The following is a 17,903-nucleotide window of genomic DNA, read 5'->3' on the forward strand; positions in this document are numbered from 1 at the left end:
GAATCGATCCTACATTTTTTTTTTTTTTACGTGGAGGTAGGCCGCCTCTATGTGATAAACAATTGGCAACCAAACGGTGGCTCGCTAAAGCGATATATTATGAAATTAAATTAATCACTCAATAAGTTTTAACGTTAGATTGTTTCCTCGATATGGCCATGGTGGTCATCAGTGACTGGAGTGCCTCAAATGTTTAGAATAATTAAAATAAAATAAATGTTGTCAACTAAAAATTTTGAACGTCGTAACTAGCTAGACATTGTTTTCAATTGAAAAAAAAAATTATAAAGCATAATACTATAATCCTATGCTTAAAATGTATTTTCTTGTGGCCGCCTGACAGCAACCTGTAAATCTGGCGCGACAGTGAACGTGTTAATAAGTAAATGTTGTTCAAATTATATCGTGTTGGATATCATTTTCATCAGAAAAATCTCACCAACATGTTAAAAAAAATTCCAGATGAAGAAAAGCAAAATTAAAGAAATTATATTTGTCGAGCCGTGTAATCTCGTAAAGGAAACCGACTGGTGTAGCGTTATACGCTTGACTGACTGCGAGCGAGATAACATGGGCGCAGCAATGACGCAGACCTAGGCGTAGGACCACCTATACTGTCACTTGTAGAATCCAAACTTACTGACTCTTGTAGAGAATTTACTGTATATAGACACGTGTACCTACGTGATTACACATCGCGATTCAACGCCCACCGCGATATAAAAATTCCTCCGAGTAAAACGAACAAGTGAATTTCGATCGATTGTTTCAACGGAAGAAAAAACAGAAAAGACAGAAGTTTCGGGGGAGTGTTTTGTAAATTTCTACGAAACGGTTAATGGAATTTAGGATAAGGACTGTTCGAGGAAGGCTCGAAAACGCATACGAGTCAATTAGCAAAGAGATGTTTTCGCGAGGCCGCAGGTGGAGGCGTTCGATTTTCTCCTGCTAATCAGCTCAGGGCGACGAAGCCGAAGAATTCGAGTTGTTAGCGGCCACTTAACAACCTGACACTCAACACCTTTCGATCCGTGGATGGAAAAGAAGAAGGGAAAACCGATGAGGCTGATGTAGGTTTCCAATCATTATCCTGTTCGCTCCCATTTAAGCGATTTAATCGATCCAGCCTGGGCGATTGCTTCTCGGAAATAAAATGGAAAGAAACACCTCCGGAATCTAAATCGTAATTAAACGGTATATCTTATGGGAAAATTGCCACTTCAACCACCCTTCCTTCGAGTCCTTCATTTGCAAAAAAGGGACGAAACAACGAGACAAGACTTGCCTCTTCCTCTTTCTCTCTCCAGAGAGAGAGAGAGAGAAAAGGGGGCATAACGCAAGATATTAGGCCCATTCAACGGACGACAACCGTTGGTACGCTCTTGCTCGCTCTCTCATTAAAAGTTCAATTTAATTCAATCGCTCTGATTCATATTAAGAGCCTGAATTAACTGAAATTGGCATTAAAATCGCCGGTCTGGAGTGATCTGAATTGAAATGACGTGCGTGGAGAGGACAGGCCTGGTATATTTACAAATCCCCATCGTCAGTTCGATTCTGCCGATTCTAATATTAGCGAGGAAAGCTTGGTTACTCCGTGAGTTTAACAATCGCATTCCTTACTTATTCTCTCGGTTCTTGATCGAGATTAATACGGTCAAACGACACAGATTTCTAGAGCAATCGTTCTACAAACGTTCCAGCACGACAATTTTTATTCCCTTCGAGATTCGCCTCTGCTTAAAAATCTTAAGCGGGGAGAAGATCTACATCTTCGCGATATTCCAGAAGGTAAGTTCGACAAGGATGGTATGTGTGTCTCGATGCCATTCGCGGTGCACCGATGAAAGAATCGATAATCCGTTCGAACGTGCACTCGATACAAGCACGTCGAGGCGGTAACACGAAATTAATGACGAGGCGAGTCAGTGGCCGGAGATACAGCACAGGAGAAACGATTTCCAACCATGAGAAGGAGAGTTCCGTACGCTTTTACGTACGCCGTTCAGAAATTAAATGAAACTTCAGACCCCGACTGCTACTCCACCCGGTCTAACTCGGATTTCCTTCTCGACCGAATAATTCATCTGCCTATCGATCTCTCCTCTCTCTCTCTCTTCGTGCCGATTTTCTTCAAGTCCTTTTACTCCTCTCTGTCTCTCCTTGCGCCGTTTATTCTCATTTACCGGGAGGGATCGTTCTAAAAATGAAACGAAACAGGGAAAATAGACGTTGAAAAAGGATCAATCATAGGGAGACATTTGGACGAAAATACCGTACACTTTGACCTAATGAAAATTAATGCGATCTAGAGAAAGTAACGAGAACATCCAGATCGGACACATATTTTCGACTTCGACTTAATGAAAAATTGATAAACATCCAAGGAAAGTGTGTATATATGTTACAGTCTGACCTAACTAAAAAATAAAAGAACAGAAATAAAAGAGAACGATAAAGACGTAGAAGATGTACGTTAACGCTTGGTCCAACGAGCTCCGGTCGTGATATAACGTTAAAACGTTCGTATTACACGTGTTATAACACGGTTTCGCAATTATTTCGATGATCGTAGTCGGTCTTATCACGCACAGTGCCCGGTATCGGGTCGTTACGATAAATCGTAATAATCGAAATTAATCCGTGGCCGCCGGTTTTGCACCGGCAGCATCGTTAATTCACTGGGCGACGTTTCGCTGTTTCATTGCTAATCGCAATTAATTACAAGCCCTGAGAGAGGCCTCCTCTCGCTGAACTACGACCCATAGTTACGAGATTTCATTATGATCACCACTAACCCCATTACTCTCTCTCTCTCTCTCTCTCGCTCTTTGATACGCGCTCGAAATGCATTTAACGTCGTTCACCCGTGATCGAACACGCCGCTTCGTTCTATTCCCCTTCGCCGGTTTATTTTATTCGCAAATCAGAGGACCAGTTAATGAAACTATAGCGCAACAATCTGACGAAGAAGCGCGGGGTTCCTCGACCCGTTTCTACCACCGGCCGCGCATTTATTATCCGGTCCCGTTTCATTTTTAACCCTTTGTCTACGGAATACGTGCCACTAGGTCGCGCAGGAAGCGAAATCCTGCGCCGCGAGAGAGAATGAACGAAAAAAAGAGAGAAGAAGAAGAGAAAAAAAAAGGCGAAGGGAATCATCCGAGGGACGACAATCCCGAAGTGGCGCATGCAAATATAATACGATCGCCATAAATTCAAACGGGGGAACTCCTGCGCTCTTTATTCCCTTTGTGGTTAGAGAAATTTTCCTCTTTCTTCTTTTCTGGAGAAGAGCCTCGAATCTGAAATTGAGATTTCCGACGATAAAGAAAGAAGCAGTTTGAAAATGATACAGCTAGTTTTCTTGAGAAGCGAAGAAATTAAGTTGCTCGGAAAATTATTCCGTCTTACTGAAGTATCGTGCGTTACGGCTTCCGCTTATTTATCAGCGTGCAATCACATGGTTTCCAATTGTGCCACTTATTAGAGACACCCTGTGTATAACACGCCCGCGCGTATATAAAAGCCAATCGGGCGACGGATGGATCGATATGGCCGCCGGTTTCTCTCCCTTATTCCACGGATATATCAATGCTCCACATTGTGTTCTCTTCCCTCTACATGTACTAAGTGCGCTCCCTTTGGCCCTCCGTACCTTACGATCGCTTTCAAGTCGATTGAAAAGGAAAAAGAGAAAGACAAACTTTCGGGAAATAATACTTCTTCGACGAGAGGAATTGTTAATTATCCGGGAGAGACTCACGGAGACTTGGGGAAAGAGAACTCTGTACTTGGGCAACCAGTGACTGAATCTGTAGAAAATATAATTAAGTATGTACAGTGTCTTTGGGTGTAACGAGTAAACCAAATGAGTCAGTCTTCTCGTGAACAATCACTTTAGACGATAATTTGGACGATATCAAGAGTCAACAGTGTGCTGAGCGTTTCTGGCTAACGGTAAGAAAGAATTGTTATCTCCAAGTGAAATCGACGAAATAAACTGTCGCTGCGCTAGAAAACGCATAATTTACATGAATCGGTGTAGAATTTCTGTGTGCGCCACGTGTTTAGCGTTCGACCAGCAACGTTATCGCCTCGATGAGCGTCTAACAAGATACGCCAGAGAGGAATGATTCGCGATAACGAATTTTTATATACGTTTTATCGCACAGGAGACTTGCATTTTCCCTATCGCGACACAAATTCTCTATAGAATTAACTTGGAAGCAATTCCTACCAAAAATTCTCCACGCAGTCTGCACTGTGAGATGCAAAATGGTACAAACGCCTAAATTCAAGATGACAAATTCGATGTTGTATTTTCAACGCTGCTGCTGGCAAGATAAGACAATACAATAAGCCAATACGGTTTATAGATTTTCATTGGATCTTGCCAAACCGTGACAGAAGATTGTCACGTTTCATCCGCAGAGAAAAAGCTCGGATAAATAATTGCCAAGTAATTTTTTCTCTTCTCTTCCATCCTGGATGAATGTCCTGGAAAATTTACAAACTTCTCGATATTTCCGATCAATCAGAAGCAACGGTTTTTAGAACAAGAACAGATAAGCCACCCCTGCTGTACCATCCCGGTGATCTATTCGAGATTCCCCCCGTTTCGTTGCATTGTCAATTTAAAGAAAAGCCAGCGCACACAGCTTATGGATTCTTTTATGCATAAATTCATTCCTGGCGCATATGGGGAGAAGATTTCACGGAGAAATAGGTGAATAAGACACGGCGATACCAGCCACCTATGTACACCACACCTACGGGTTTGCATCGAGATCTATGTGCATTTCCGGCGGTTTACCGTTATGTGCACATATCGCTAGGAATTGGACCACAAAGTAGATAATATTGCTCCTCCAGACTGTGTGCGTCGTGTTTCGCCTCCGACCGTTCCAAGATCATCCTCTCCCCGAGGCTTTACAACGGAAAAAACTCGTCGACAATTTCCTCCATTCCATCTACAATAACCAATGTACCAATTAAAAAAACAATCGTACGTAAGAACGACTGCCAAAAGAAACGAGATATCGATCGATGCGTAAATCGCTGAAGAAATAAGCAAAGTAACGTTACGATTCGTAGAAATGTCGTGGTATTTTGATCACGTTCACGATATCAGACTCTTCTATTAATTATTCCAAGCTTCTCCTCCTCCTCTTTCGCGACCTTCCCTTCGAGCTCTGCGCGTAGAGAGGAATAAGCGGTTTTTGTACTACGTACGCCGGTCAAGGAAATAAGTATTGCAATCAGTAGGCGCATAACATAGCGTTGCGTCCTTAATCGCTTTCCAAGAAACGTGAAATTCCCGCGCGTTGGCCTTTTACACACAAACGACCGGCTCATTTTCTTCTTTTTTCTTCTTCTTCTTTTCCTTTGCATAAGCACCACGTTCTTGCTTTCATGTGTCCGCGCTCGATGCGTCGTTCTTGCCCAACGTCGAAACTCTTTCTTTCCCCACCGGACACGCATGTGAAGTGTTTGAAAATTCAGACAGAAATGTCGAGGCTGTTACATTTGGAAGATCCGCAGATAAACGATCTGTCGCTTCTGGTAAAACGGTGTTTTTATCACTCCATACGAAGAGAAATTACAGGCTCTCTGTAGATTTAATTCGATTTCAGCCGGTTTTAATTCAACGTAGGCTCTTTCCATCGTGGCACCACCGATATACGCACACACACAAGCAACCCAGTGGCTTCACGGACGACGAGTGTTATGTGTAATTAAGCGCAATAACTGAGAGTCACTCTCCTGTGGGAAAAAGAAGCAGCAACGGTTGCAAGGCACAGCGAGGAACGCTAGCCAGCTGATTCATACGATTCAACCGATACTATCTGATATCGAGGACTTGTTGCTTATACGTGGAATCATTCCTGAAGAAACTTATCTTCCTATCCGATCATCCTTCTACGCTGTACAATTAACCAAAGGTATTTTCTACAACGAAAGAACGCGGCAGAAAAATGTATACGTGGAGTCTTCTAGCCGTTAAAGCGTCTAGAATTCTGACTCTCTGTCCGTGTGACTCTGCGAAAATTCTGCCAGTTTCTCGTCCCAGAGAGTAAAAGACTCATTTCTAACAAGACAATCTAAACAATCGTACGCGTTCGCTGTGCATACGTAGTGGTGATAATAAAACAAAGCTCTGTTTGCAGGAGAGCTTGATCGCGCGCCGCTGCTCGCTCGTTGTATATCTCTTCTCTCTGGAAAAGTGGGACACTGCGAAGATAACGTGTCGGTTAAATCGTTTCTACCGTAATCATTACGTAAACGCTTCGGCAATTACAGACCCATAGTCGGCCACATATCGTGCAATTAGAAAAACACCAGTGCCACTCTAGGCCAGGTACACACAGTTTCCCTTCACGTATTACCAACATTATCGTTATAGATGTAGCTCGTGTAGAAACATATTCGTAATCGTTTTCTTTGTTAATGATTTGTTTGAAGATGGACAAGCTGTGCGGAGCCGAGCGAGCAACTTTTTCTAGCCAACTTTCAACGATAAAAAGAAATCGGCTGGGTCTTTATCGTCAGGCAAATATTGATCTGTGTGTATGCCTCCCTGTTAATCGAGCAAGTTAACACGTGCTGATCCAGCTTCGTTTGAACCGGCTTTAACCGAACAACCAGTTTCTAACTTTTCAGACGGTCTCTCACTCTCTCTCTCTCTCTCTCTCTCTCCTCTTCAATGTTACTTGCTAAAAGTGAACAATTCAATTAATACGACGATAGGCGTGAACCGTGTTCGTTGATATAGTTTTGGAATATTGGCAAAGAAATAGTTTAGACTGTGTTATTACATGTATCCCATCCACGTGCAAATTACTATTTGTCTTCTTTTATGGCATCGTTAAATTCCTCTTTATCTAGGTTGAGCAATAGGACGAGAAGTAGGAACAGGCGGTAAATGTTTGCGCACAGATCCAATTGGGATTGAGAAATTTGAAGAACAACGTGATAGAAGATATAATTGTAACGGTAAGAGGGTACGTCGTTTGAGAGTATTAGAAATTATCTTGATTGAATTATATATAAATTAAAAATTGTTCGATGAGAAATACCGTTCTCTTCCACTTGGAAAATAAGATTTTCGAGACAATCCTATTCTGTACAATAAATCCTATTACAATGGACGCGACCTGCGCTTGAAAACAGCGAGACACTTTTTGCATTGCACGAGAAAGCAAACACGCAGCCTCGAGGATGTGTAGGTCGACGATCTTCTAAAATACTACGAAATCCAGCGGGACTGTTATATCGCCAAGTCTGATGAAAAAAAAAAAGAAAATACTACCTTGAACGAAAACAAGGTGAAAGAAGAAAATCATTTATTTTCCATACTTATCCTTGGAATTTCTTCGTTTGAAAGAAAACACTGTACACTCTAACATACCGCTATCTTCCTCATTCCACTCACACAACTGATTGGCACGCTTCAATCGTTTATTCTGGCACACCCTGTATACGCGACGAAATAAAATAAGTCGTCACTTGGCGAACGTTGAATATAACGTATACCCAACAATCGATCATTCGAAGAAACGGTGAATAAGACGAATATAAAATCAAACGTTAGAAGAAGAAGAAAAAAAGAAAAGAAAGACGAATGAAAACATACCTGAGGGATATTGGTGTTCAGTTGGCGATTCAGCGAGTCCCGTTCCTTTTCTATCTCCTGCAGACGTGCCTCCGTTTCCTGCAGTCGTTCCTGACTCTCGCGCAACGAATCCATCAATTTGTCCCTCTCGTCTAGCATCGAAACCATCAGCTGCTCGAAGTTCGCATCCTCGCCAGAGTATTGCGAACTTCGCTGGCTAATGCTGTCCTCCGCGATAGTCGGCATCACGTCGCACATCATATTCCACATTTTGCGTATCCTAACTACTACCCTTCACCCTCCGGCACACAAACTCCACTTCAATAACACGCAAATGTAAAACGGCGGACATAAGCGCGCGGCCACACGCGGCGGATATGTGGACACTCGCGTGCGCGCCACTGACAAAGAGAAGCCACCTTCCGCTTCCGATATATAATATATCTATCTATGTATATATATGTGTATGTATATATATATGTACCTTTTCTTATAATTCTTCCACGAATTTTTCAATTAGACATTTTCTTTAATCGATTCCCTCGTGTTTCCTCTGTCCCCTTTGTCTCACACGCTTCGTTCCTATTCCTCTTTCTTCCTCTGTCCAACGACATCCACACCACGCGCCCCGGAATAATCCCGGTTATGTTTCTTTCTTGAATGTTGAAACGTTTCCACCGAAAGAGACAACACTATGCTACCACACCTCCTTTCCTCGTGCTCCTTCACACGCGTTTTTGTCCTTTTTTCTTTTTGCGTCTTTTTTTTTTTTGTTGGTTAACTAGTACCTACCGGCGGAATCATCGCTCAAAGAATCATTGGACAGTTCCAAGTTCAACATCACTCGGCCGGCCACGGGTACTCTCACCGTGATAGAATCACACATCTCGTTTTCACCGTCGGACGACACATTCTTCTTGCTGAATATTGTTTACGGAAAGGGATCAATCGATGTGCGGTCGTAGGGTACACACGCATACGCATACACGCACGCAACCGACGAGAATTTCCCTTCGAAAAGATCGATCGATTAGCATACACGATACAGAGAAGGAAGAAACTCAGGGACCGACACACGCGATCGGTTAAAGATTCTAGATAGATCGATACGCCGCGACGAGATAGGATTCGCCCACGAGTCAGTTTTGACAGATCGCGTAAAAGGATCCACACGGACACGACAGTTCACGTCGTGCACACCTCGATCCCTTATGCGTCTATCGTGCACGCGTACCCTTTCCTTTCCATCCCGCCTCGTTCCAGAGCCGTGGACTGATTTTCAATTAGAACAGCTCGACACGAAGTTGACACCCACGGTGCACACTCGACTCTCTCCCAGAGCCGGGCGAACGAGTCTGACATCCGTGAAATATCGTCGAACGGTACACGGGAACGATCACTGGTCAGGTCACCGTTTACTTTCCGCCTCGAGCTCATTCAGACACAGTTTCACCGTATCTAACCTTACTTCTGTATCACTGGTGTATTACGATAGAAGAAACCTTGTCCCAGGGAAGTGATATATCAAGGGGAGTCTCGGGGCACCGGGCTTAATTCACCTCGCTAACTATTTCGCGATTAATCATCACCATCCGAGACTCGGCCGACGGAACGATCCCGATCTAACGTTAGAGTGGTGCGCAAGGCGCGAGTCAGCGTACAATGATCGGCATTTCGATGACATTATCACGAGGAAGCCGAGTACTGACACACCTACGGTTCGTTCCTACCGCCCAGCCTCTACGCTACTCCATTTCCGATACCGGCGGCCATCTTGCGCTGTGACGTCAGCCGCCGTCCCCGAAGGTGCGCCCGACTCCACCCGAACGTCCGACGAATACCTTTGGCCGCGTTCACAGTGTTGCGACAGGATCGATGATCACTTAGGACGCGTTTGTAACGAAAAGTTCCTGTGGAAATGCGCGGGATATTTAAACAGCTTTTGTAAACTGAATCGATTGGTATAATTTATATTAAATTATACGATGTCATTCAGATTATTCCAATTGTTTAATTATTACTCAGTCCAACAATGTAAGACGAGACGACCTTCAGGTATTAATTTAAATCAGACTCCGTAAATGTAACGTTGAAATAAAAAGAACGTTCGAATAGTTTTCATATTTTCCTTCCTTATAACGAACGAAGAATAATATCGTTATTAAAAAGAGCTTAATATTCTTAAATTCAGCTTTTGTCTAACTTTGAAAACTGTAGAAACAACTATTACCCAAACTCGAAAATAGAATTGATCTGTATTTGACGCAAAAAAAGAGAAAGAAAAAAAATGAAAAATTCGAGGAGGCTTAACTTCCCGGAAGATAGAGACTGCGCTACAGAGCTGGATGCTGAATGATCAATACCGACCACCGTGTCAGATGCTGGACCAAATAATACAGTCAAGAGAGACAGAGGTGAGCATCATGGAAACAGTGACGCATACTTGCACACCAGGAGCTACGGGTAAGTAGTCCTAGCTTCAGTTCGTAATATCCTTCGATAAACTGCTACTTGTATCTTTCGACTAAATTTTTCAATCTTTGTACATTTTTCTCCAAGGAAAACTGTACACATCGTACCATAAACTTATATCTTCTCAGTGCTACGCTGTTCCATATATCATAACATATAAAGTTAATTTCTTTTCGAGTAACAATCGCAAACACAGAATCTCCAAAACGAAAAGTTTTCTTGGCAATGTTTTGGAGTTGTTCGTTTAATTAATAATAAATTTCAACGTCTCTATTTCCCGAGTTACGCTCTATTCGTCCAAGTTTTAGATCTATCTGGAGACGACTCGGTCGAGGATATCGCTGAATCGGTAGACGAGCTGCGCGAAAAATTAGCAAACATGAAAAGGCTGATGGAGGAGCGAAGAGGTACCACACTCGGCGAGATAAGCGCGAGAAAAAGGAAGGAGACCTCGGATATCATAGACGGTCATTTTCTGTCCTGGATATTCGGCTCGGCCCTGATCGTCATTCTAAGCGTCAGTTTCTACGCCTTTTACAATCTCTACCATGCGGTTCTGAAAAAATTCCCCTCGCATCACACAGAATTATAAAGGAAAAAGCAAGTAATCCTGATCTATCGAAACTACAAGTTCGAAGAAGAGAAAATTATTTGATTTCTACAGATAATCATTTTCAGGAGAACGATAGAAAAGTTTTCGCAATCGGTTCAAACGAAACTTATGATGTATAAGTAATGGAAGCACGTAGCCGATAAATTGTTCGTCTTGGATGCATTCTTTTGGTATCCAATAGATGAAGAACGAAAGATGTGTCCATCGTTACTTGTTGCGCCATTCGCGAAGAGCATGTCGGCTAGTAGTTTGATATCGAAAATAGAGCAGCAAGGAGGTTCCTTTCACGTGCACTTAACAAGTTCAACGAACATTTTATAGCGCGTTCCTTTCGATCGAAAAAACACCATCTCCACTTATGTTCAATGCAGCGATCGGTGTTCTCGCATGCATCAACAGACAGGCGTACAATTTTCCGAAGAACTACAATTACAGGGGGGGAGGAATACCCCGTTTATTGGAGAACCACCACGTTACGCATCGGAAAAGAAGCAAGTGCCTTAAAACATCTCCATGCACTATTCGTTTTGGTGCATTCGTGTGTACGCGTAATTCGATGGTTACGAAGGGTGAGGCACTTAAAATGGATAACACGTGTAACTCCTTTCAATCCAGAGACGAATAGAAATATTTTCGAGTAAAAGGCGCGCGAGGCTTCTCTATCGGAAAATCACACAGTGAACATATTTTTATTTTAATAAACGAGCCAATCGAAATATTTCTTTCTGTCTTCGAACAACGAGGAGGTTAAGGTGGCCTGTTTTAAGAGTAAATCCCTCTATAGTGTTTCTTCGATTTTTCTTCCGAATTTAACACGTATGCGTATTTTACTGTATTTAGTCCTTCCTTTATTCTCTTATGTCTTGTAAAGTTCTTTCCCCTTCTTACTTGTGGAATTTCATTTTGACGACTTGAATCATAGGTTAATGAACGTATTAATTAATAAAATCGCTGCATTTCCATTCGTCACTCGAATTAAATATTTTCTTTTTTCGATACAAATTTCTATCATACGATTGAACGTGAAAAAAGCTTTCATGTCGATCATTTATTCGATTGTACATATTGTGAATATTAATTAAAAAATTACAATTCGACCAAAACGCTTCCTTCGCTTATCCGATATTACCTCGACCCTCGATAAAGCAACGTTTAGTAGTCCCCTCGTAGGTACTTGCTCTAACGTTCTGTTTAATACGAAAAGCAATACTGCGGATATTTAATTAACAATAATTATTATACATACGAGAGGATAATGTGATCTTTGGTCGTAAAATAAGACAACTCACGCGAGGGTGTCTTGATTTCTCGTTACCTGAGGCTACAAAACATCAACAAATCTGATTAGTATGGTGAGAAAAAAAAAAAATCAATTTCAAATATAATGAAAAAATGTCGCGTTTTATTAACCTACAAAATAAGGATTTCTTATTTTCTAATTCCGTGGAAAAGCTACTCAGCATCTTTTGATAATCCTCTTGTTGCTGCAATTATTTGATCGATTGCCAGTTTCATTAACGACGTATGTTTGTACATTGTTAATTTGAATAAAACTGAAGCCATTACCTTTAATACTTCGCTTCTAAGGGCTTCTCGACGATTCGACAAATTCGAAATTTGAGTTTGCAACGTTTTCACCTATAATGTATAATCGCAATTACATAAAATTAAAAAAAATTTTAAAAGATCTAATTTATTGGACAATTACGTATTTATTCTAACCTCTTCCTCGGTTTTTCGAATGTCCTTTTTCAATTCGACCATCAACGAACGATATCGATCTCGACAAGAGGATGTTTTATTCTCTAGATCATTCAAAACCTTTTCTGCATTTTTTATTTCACACTGCGATCGTTGTAACTGTACATATGTACCACGAAATGAATTATCCTTCAAACTTTCTTTTATCAAATTTAATCAAACATATGAAAAATTAACTCTCACCACGCGCTCTTTTTGAGTAAGCTTTTCCGTTAGCACTTCCAATTTATTATCTATACTATCGTGAGACTGGAATAATCGATTACGAATATTAATAAAAATCGAAGCTAAACGTAACGAAAAATTGACAAATATCACTGATAAAATATATTAAGAAAAATTTCTCGAAATAAGTTCTAATTAAAGGAAAAAAAAAAGACGTTTAACTGACTTCGATCGGAAACTCTGTTTTCAGGCTTGTGTCTTGAAGTACAACCTAAGGGATATCGTCTATGTTATTGAAATAGGATGTACAAAGTTTCGAAACGTTCAGAAAGAAAATTACATTAATAAACTTACACATTTTCGCAATTCTTCCATTCGATCGTTATACTTTATCACAAATAACATTATTAGTAACATAAAGTATTTTCAATTATAGTGAATATAAAGAATTCATACCATAACCATGAGGAAAGCAACAACGCAGTACACGATGAAAATAAAAATGCCTATTATTTTGATGCAAGCTGTGACTAGTACGAACCACATTATGAACAATTTTTCTGTTAATAATAGTCCCTAATGAAAAAAAAATTAACAAAGGCGCACATATAACAACGGAGAACACTTAAATTTACAATAAAAATCACGTTAATAAAAGCCGAAGATCTAACGCCATTTCCATTTTGAACGAACACTTTATCGAGATGGTTCGAGAATTATGATATCTATCGAAGTTTAAACGTTTCGATTTATCGATAGATATTGATTTAGCGCGTGTTTTTTTATTGAAAATTTAAATGTGTATAATACTTCATTCAATGATATTTTTAATTAAAACATTCTTCGTGTATCAATGTTATAATTATTTTCAGCTCAGACAACTAAAGAAAAATTTATGTAAAAGACAAATCCTGCATCATATCCTAAATAATTATACCTTAAAATTATAATTCATAGAATTATTACATCAGTGTTTGGCTCAACTTATTTTATTTTGAAATGTAAATTCATGTTTTAATAAAAGTTTTATTATGAGCCGATATACGTTTTATATGTTACTGCAATCTTTAATGATATAACACCTGCTCTAATAGTTCGGATATTTTGGAACTTGGAGTTTTCATGTTGAGTGCGCAAACGACGCAATTAATATTTTCTACATAATTTAATGCTGAAATACGCGAGTTCGAAATGTGTTTATATTACAATCTTCGAAAAACAAATTTTAAAAGCTCATAGAAATTATTCAGGTGATATAACCTACAAAAATGGAGTGTTTAAATCTAAACAAATTAACAAGAGTAAAAACTGCAGAAAATTTTATCATGACTCTCCATTCCACACAACAATGTTACCCTCCCAATCGCAAATTGTTATTGCGGGTGCAGGAACAGTTGCGAATTCGGTTGCTTATCATCTTATTGTTAAGGGCTGGAACGATGTACTCGTTTTGGAACAAAATAGGTATACGATTTATTAAGATAAAATAGAATAACTAATAGACAACAAAACAACGAATGATAAATTTTTATTGTTTGTAATAATGTTATCAATTTTTTTGATTTATTAATTTTTATTTAAAAAACAACAACAACAGAATTGGAAGTGGCACCTCTCATTTTGGCTCTGGCACACTTGGCCTCTTCAAACCAATATCACATAGGAACTTAATCTCTTATAGCATTAAGTTATACCAGCAACTGCAAGAAATGGGATATGACATAGGTCTAAAGCAATGTGGTAGCATATACTTAGCTCAAACCAAAGATAGAATGATAGCTTTAAAAAGAAGAATGGCTTATAATGTACCAACAGGTTTACACTGTGAAGTAAGATTTATTAATTAAATGTTATAATTGAAATATGAAAGGAATTTTTAATGAATTACAAATGCATCAGGTTTTAGGAAGGGAACAATTAAAAAGACTATATCCATATCTGCATATTGAAGATATTGAAGGTGCAGTTTGGGTTCCTGAAGATGCAGTAGCCAATTCCAGTGCAATTTGTGATGCCTTAGCTAAATTAGCAAAAATAGGAGGAGCAAAGTACATTGAAAATTGCTGTATAGAAGAAGTACACACTGAAAATGGAGCCGTGAAGAGTGTAAAAACTGATCATGGAGTAGTTTCCTGTGAATACTTTGTAAATTGTGCAGGAATGGTAATACCAACTTTAATCTCATTTTTTAAATTTGTTACATATTTTCTTCATTATTTTAAAAAGGTAATACAGTTTTAACATTATTTCCAATACAAACTTTTATTTACATTTGAAATATAGTGGGCAAGGGAATTAGGATTACGATGCAGTCCACCAGTTAGAATCCCAGCATATCCTGCAGAACATTATTATGCAATTGCTTTTCCTTTTCCACATAATACAAATACAGCATTACCATGTATACGAGATTATGATTCATACTCATACATAAGGGAATGGCAAGGTGGTTAGTTTATTAATACATCTTATTTGATTTATTTACACTACATGACAAATTTATAAATCTATACATCTATAGGAGGTTTATTAATTGGCTGGTTTGAACCAGAATCAAAGCCTGCATTTGAAAATGGCACTGTTCCTACACAAAACTGGAAAAATCATCTAACAGTTGATCCTTTACATTGGAATCCTTTATGGGATAAAGTAGTACATAGATTACCATTTTTAAAGAATATAAAACCAAATATTTACAATTGTCCAGATAATTTCACACCAGATGGTAGATGGATATTAGGAGAAAGCCCAGAAGTAACAAATTACTTTGTTGCTGTTGGCATGAATGGAAACTCATTGCAAGGTAAAACATTTGAAATTTTTTAATCTCGTTTATTATTCAAATTATATGTTTTCAGGAGCAGGAGGAATAGGCAAAGAAGTCGCTGAGTGTCTAATAAATGGTGAATCCACACAGGAATTACTTCCTTTTAGTGTACAAAGATTTCTAGATTTGCATAGCAGTAAACGATACTTACAACAAAGAACGAAGGAAATTGTTAGTAGAAATTATGCAATTTTATACCCTCATCAATGCGAGTACAAATATGCTCGAAAACTGCGTTGTTCACCTTTATATTCTGTTCTTGAAGAGAGAGGTGCAATCTTCGGTGTAAAAATGGCTTATGAACGCCCGCTCTATTTTAATTCAACTTATACAAGTAAGAAAATAATTGTTTAACTTATGTTCTCATTTATTTATACCAGGGAATGAAAACAGTTATTCTCTAAAATTAATTTTCTAGGAATACTCTAGAATTAATTCACCTAAAATTTTTGTCCTCTGTTATATTCTAATGTTAATCTGTTAAAAATTCAGTTCCTTATACCTAACAATTATTTAGAATAAAGGTACCGCATAACTGTTTTGTAGAGAATCTTTATATAACAGTTTGAAACAGTTATTTCTGGAATCGTTTCAATCCTTGATTTATAATTAACTAATTATACAATAATTTATGCTGCAAATAGGAGGGCAAAAGAAACCAGTCATGCCACCAGGAAGTTTTTATAAACCTAAATTTTTCGATTTTATGAAAGAGGAATTTGTAGCATGCAAAGAAGGAGTGGGAATAATAGATATGAGTTCATTTTCAAAGATTAAAATTAAAGTAAGTGTCCAAGATGTGGCTGTATATAAAACTTTTTATACATTCATTTATATATTCACAGTCTAGTCGTTTGGAAGTTGTAAAGTACCTTCAGCAATTATGTTCTAATGACGCAAATATACCAGTGGGTGGTATAGTGCATACAGGGATGCAAAATGAAAAAGGAGGATACGAAAACGATTGTATTTTAGTGAGACAAACTGAAAACAGTTACTTTATGGTTTCTCCTACATCACAACAAACACGCATCTACCAATGGATGTCTAGGTAAAAAATGATAAAAGCTATATAATATTCACGATAATAAATTATTTTTTATAAGACTGACTTTTTATACAGACATTTACCAACTGATCACTCAGTAGGCCTTCATGATGTAACTTCAAAATATACTGTTATTAACTTAGTAGGACCTAAAGCAACGGGACTACTTTCAGAACTCTCCAATTCTGATATTAATCTTTCTCCATTTACATATAAGGTAATCATTTTACACTTATTTCTATAAACTTTTGCATCAGCCATAAATAATATATAATATTCAAGATTTTTATTTTAATAGAATGTGAATGTAGCATATGCTTCTGATGTGATGGTAATGTCATTCACAAATACTGGTGAATCTGGTTATTGCTTATATATACCTTCAGAATATGCACTCATGCGTATAGAAAGATTTATCCCGTTTTGGGCTGAAGAATTAACACCGTTTGTTACGCCGTATGAAGCTGGAAGTGGATACAGTGTAAAATTAGAAGTAAGTAGATATGTGTCAGTTTAATTTATTTATTCCGTTAGAAATAATGTTATATACCCAAGTTTATGAATGTAAGCATAACTGTTTTATTTGTTGCAACAGAAAGAATATTTTATTGGCAAGTTTGCTTTACAACATCAAAAAGAACAAGGTGTGTCAAAACGATTAGTATTATTTGTTGTTAATGAATTAGATATCAATAAAGACGTGTGGCCATGGGGTGGTGAGCCTGTTTATCGAAATAATGAATTTGTAGGAACGGTTACATCAGCTGGGTAAATAATTAATATAATTAAAAGTACTGTATACTTGTGACAACTATTTCATACTATTAATGAATCGATTTATAGATACGGCTTTACATCAGAGAAACATATTTGTCTTGGCTTCATCAGTTCTCCTAGATCAAGATATGCACAAACTAACAGAAATATTGTTACAACAGACTTTATAATGGAACCTAAAGCTCGTTACGAAATAGATATCGCTGGAACTAGATTTCCTGTTAAGCCGCATATTCATCCCTTACGTATACCGGCACTTAGTAGTAAACTGAACAAGAAATATACTCCGACACCTGTTGTTGCATACGAGAGCGATGTATTTCGCTAACACCTTTTAATTAATTTCAATTTTCAATCGAGACTTTAATTACCATATTTGTAAATTAAAATAAAACAAAAACATTTTTATTTTTTGAAAGACTGTTTTCCCTAATCTATAACTTTTTATTTGAAAAAATACCTTCTCAAGTAATATATTTTGTTATAGCACTACATTCTGTGGCATATGATTTGTTACAATCTAAGTTACCTTACATATTTATATTTATATTATCTCATCTTATTTATATATTGTAAAAACATAAATGATTCATAGACTAGTGACTTCGATGCAGTTTCAATATTT

General features: G+C 38.3%; 4 protein-coding genes across 5 annotated transcripts in view; 2 read left to right on the forward strand and 2 right to left on the reverse strand.

The window, feature by feature from the left end:
- LOC108579470 (liprin-alpha-1) overlaps positions 1-8,072 on the reverse strand; it is a 37,950-nt gene extending 29,878 nt beyond the window's left edge. The window contains exon 1 of the mRNA XM_017943015.1: positions 7,637-8,072. Coding sequence (XP_017798504.1) covers positions 7,637-7,885 — 249 coding nt within the window. The 5' untranslated portion in view covers positions 7,886-8,072. The remainder of the gene's footprint in view (positions 1-7,636) is intronic.
- A 1,870-nt stretch (positions 8,073-9,942) lies between these two features.
- LOC108579681 lies at positions 9,943-10,679 on the forward strand. Of its 2 annotated transcripts, none has more exons than XM_017943267.1 (2): positions 9,943-10,078; positions 10,390-10,679. In XM_017943267.1, exons 1-2 carry the CDS (start codon positions 9,961-9,963, stop codon positions 10,677-10,679), a joined length of 408 nt encoding a protein of 135 aa, XP_017798756.1. In that variant the 5' UTR covers positions 9,943-9,960. The 2 variants fall into 2 exon arrangements, with proteins under 2 accessions (XP_017798756.1, XP_017798755.1); XM_017943266.1 differs by having other exon boundaries at positions 10,029-10,078; positions 10,396-10,679.
- Positions 10,680-11,923: 1,244 nt separating this feature from the next.
- Positions 11,924-13,172, reverse strand: LOC108579471. Its single transcript, XM_017943016.1, has 8 exons — positions 13,083-13,172; positions 12,981-13,013; positions 12,853-12,897; positions 12,645-12,710; positions 12,423-12,560; positions 12,267-12,338; positions 12,115-12,184; positions 11,924-12,021 (listed from the first exon to the last, which is right to left on the reverse strand). Exons 1-8 carry the CDS (start codon positions 13,170-13,172, stop codon positions 11,924-11,926), a joined length of 612 nt encoding a protein of 203 aa, XP_017798505.1.
- Positions 13,173-13,794: 622 nt separating this feature from the next.
- Positions 13,795-17,606, forward strand: LOC108579472 (pyruvate dehydrogenase phosphatase regulatory subunit, mitochondrial-like). The gene is made up of 12 exons (XM_017943017.1): positions 13,795-14,090; positions 14,224-14,455; positions 14,526-14,789; positions 14,910-15,072; positions 15,148-15,429; positions 15,485-15,787; positions 16,098-16,237; positions 16,299-16,504; positions 16,577-16,718; positions 16,800-16,994; positions 17,097-17,269; positions 17,345-17,606. Exons 1-12 carry the CDS (start codon positions 13,795-13,797, stop codon positions 17,604-17,606), a joined length of 2,658 nt encoding a protein of 885 aa, XP_017798506.1.
- Positions 17,607-17,903: the final 297 nt, after the last annotated feature.

The sequence above is a fragment of the Habropoda laboriosa genome, unplaced genomic scaffold, assembly GCF_001263275.1.
Source record: "Habropoda laboriosa isolate 0110345459 unplaced genomic scaffold, ASM126327v1 scaffold33, whole genome shotgun sequence".
Taxonomy (NCBI): domain Eukaryota; kingdom Metazoa; phylum Arthropoda; class Insecta; order Hymenoptera; family Apidae; genus Habropoda; species Habropoda laboriosa.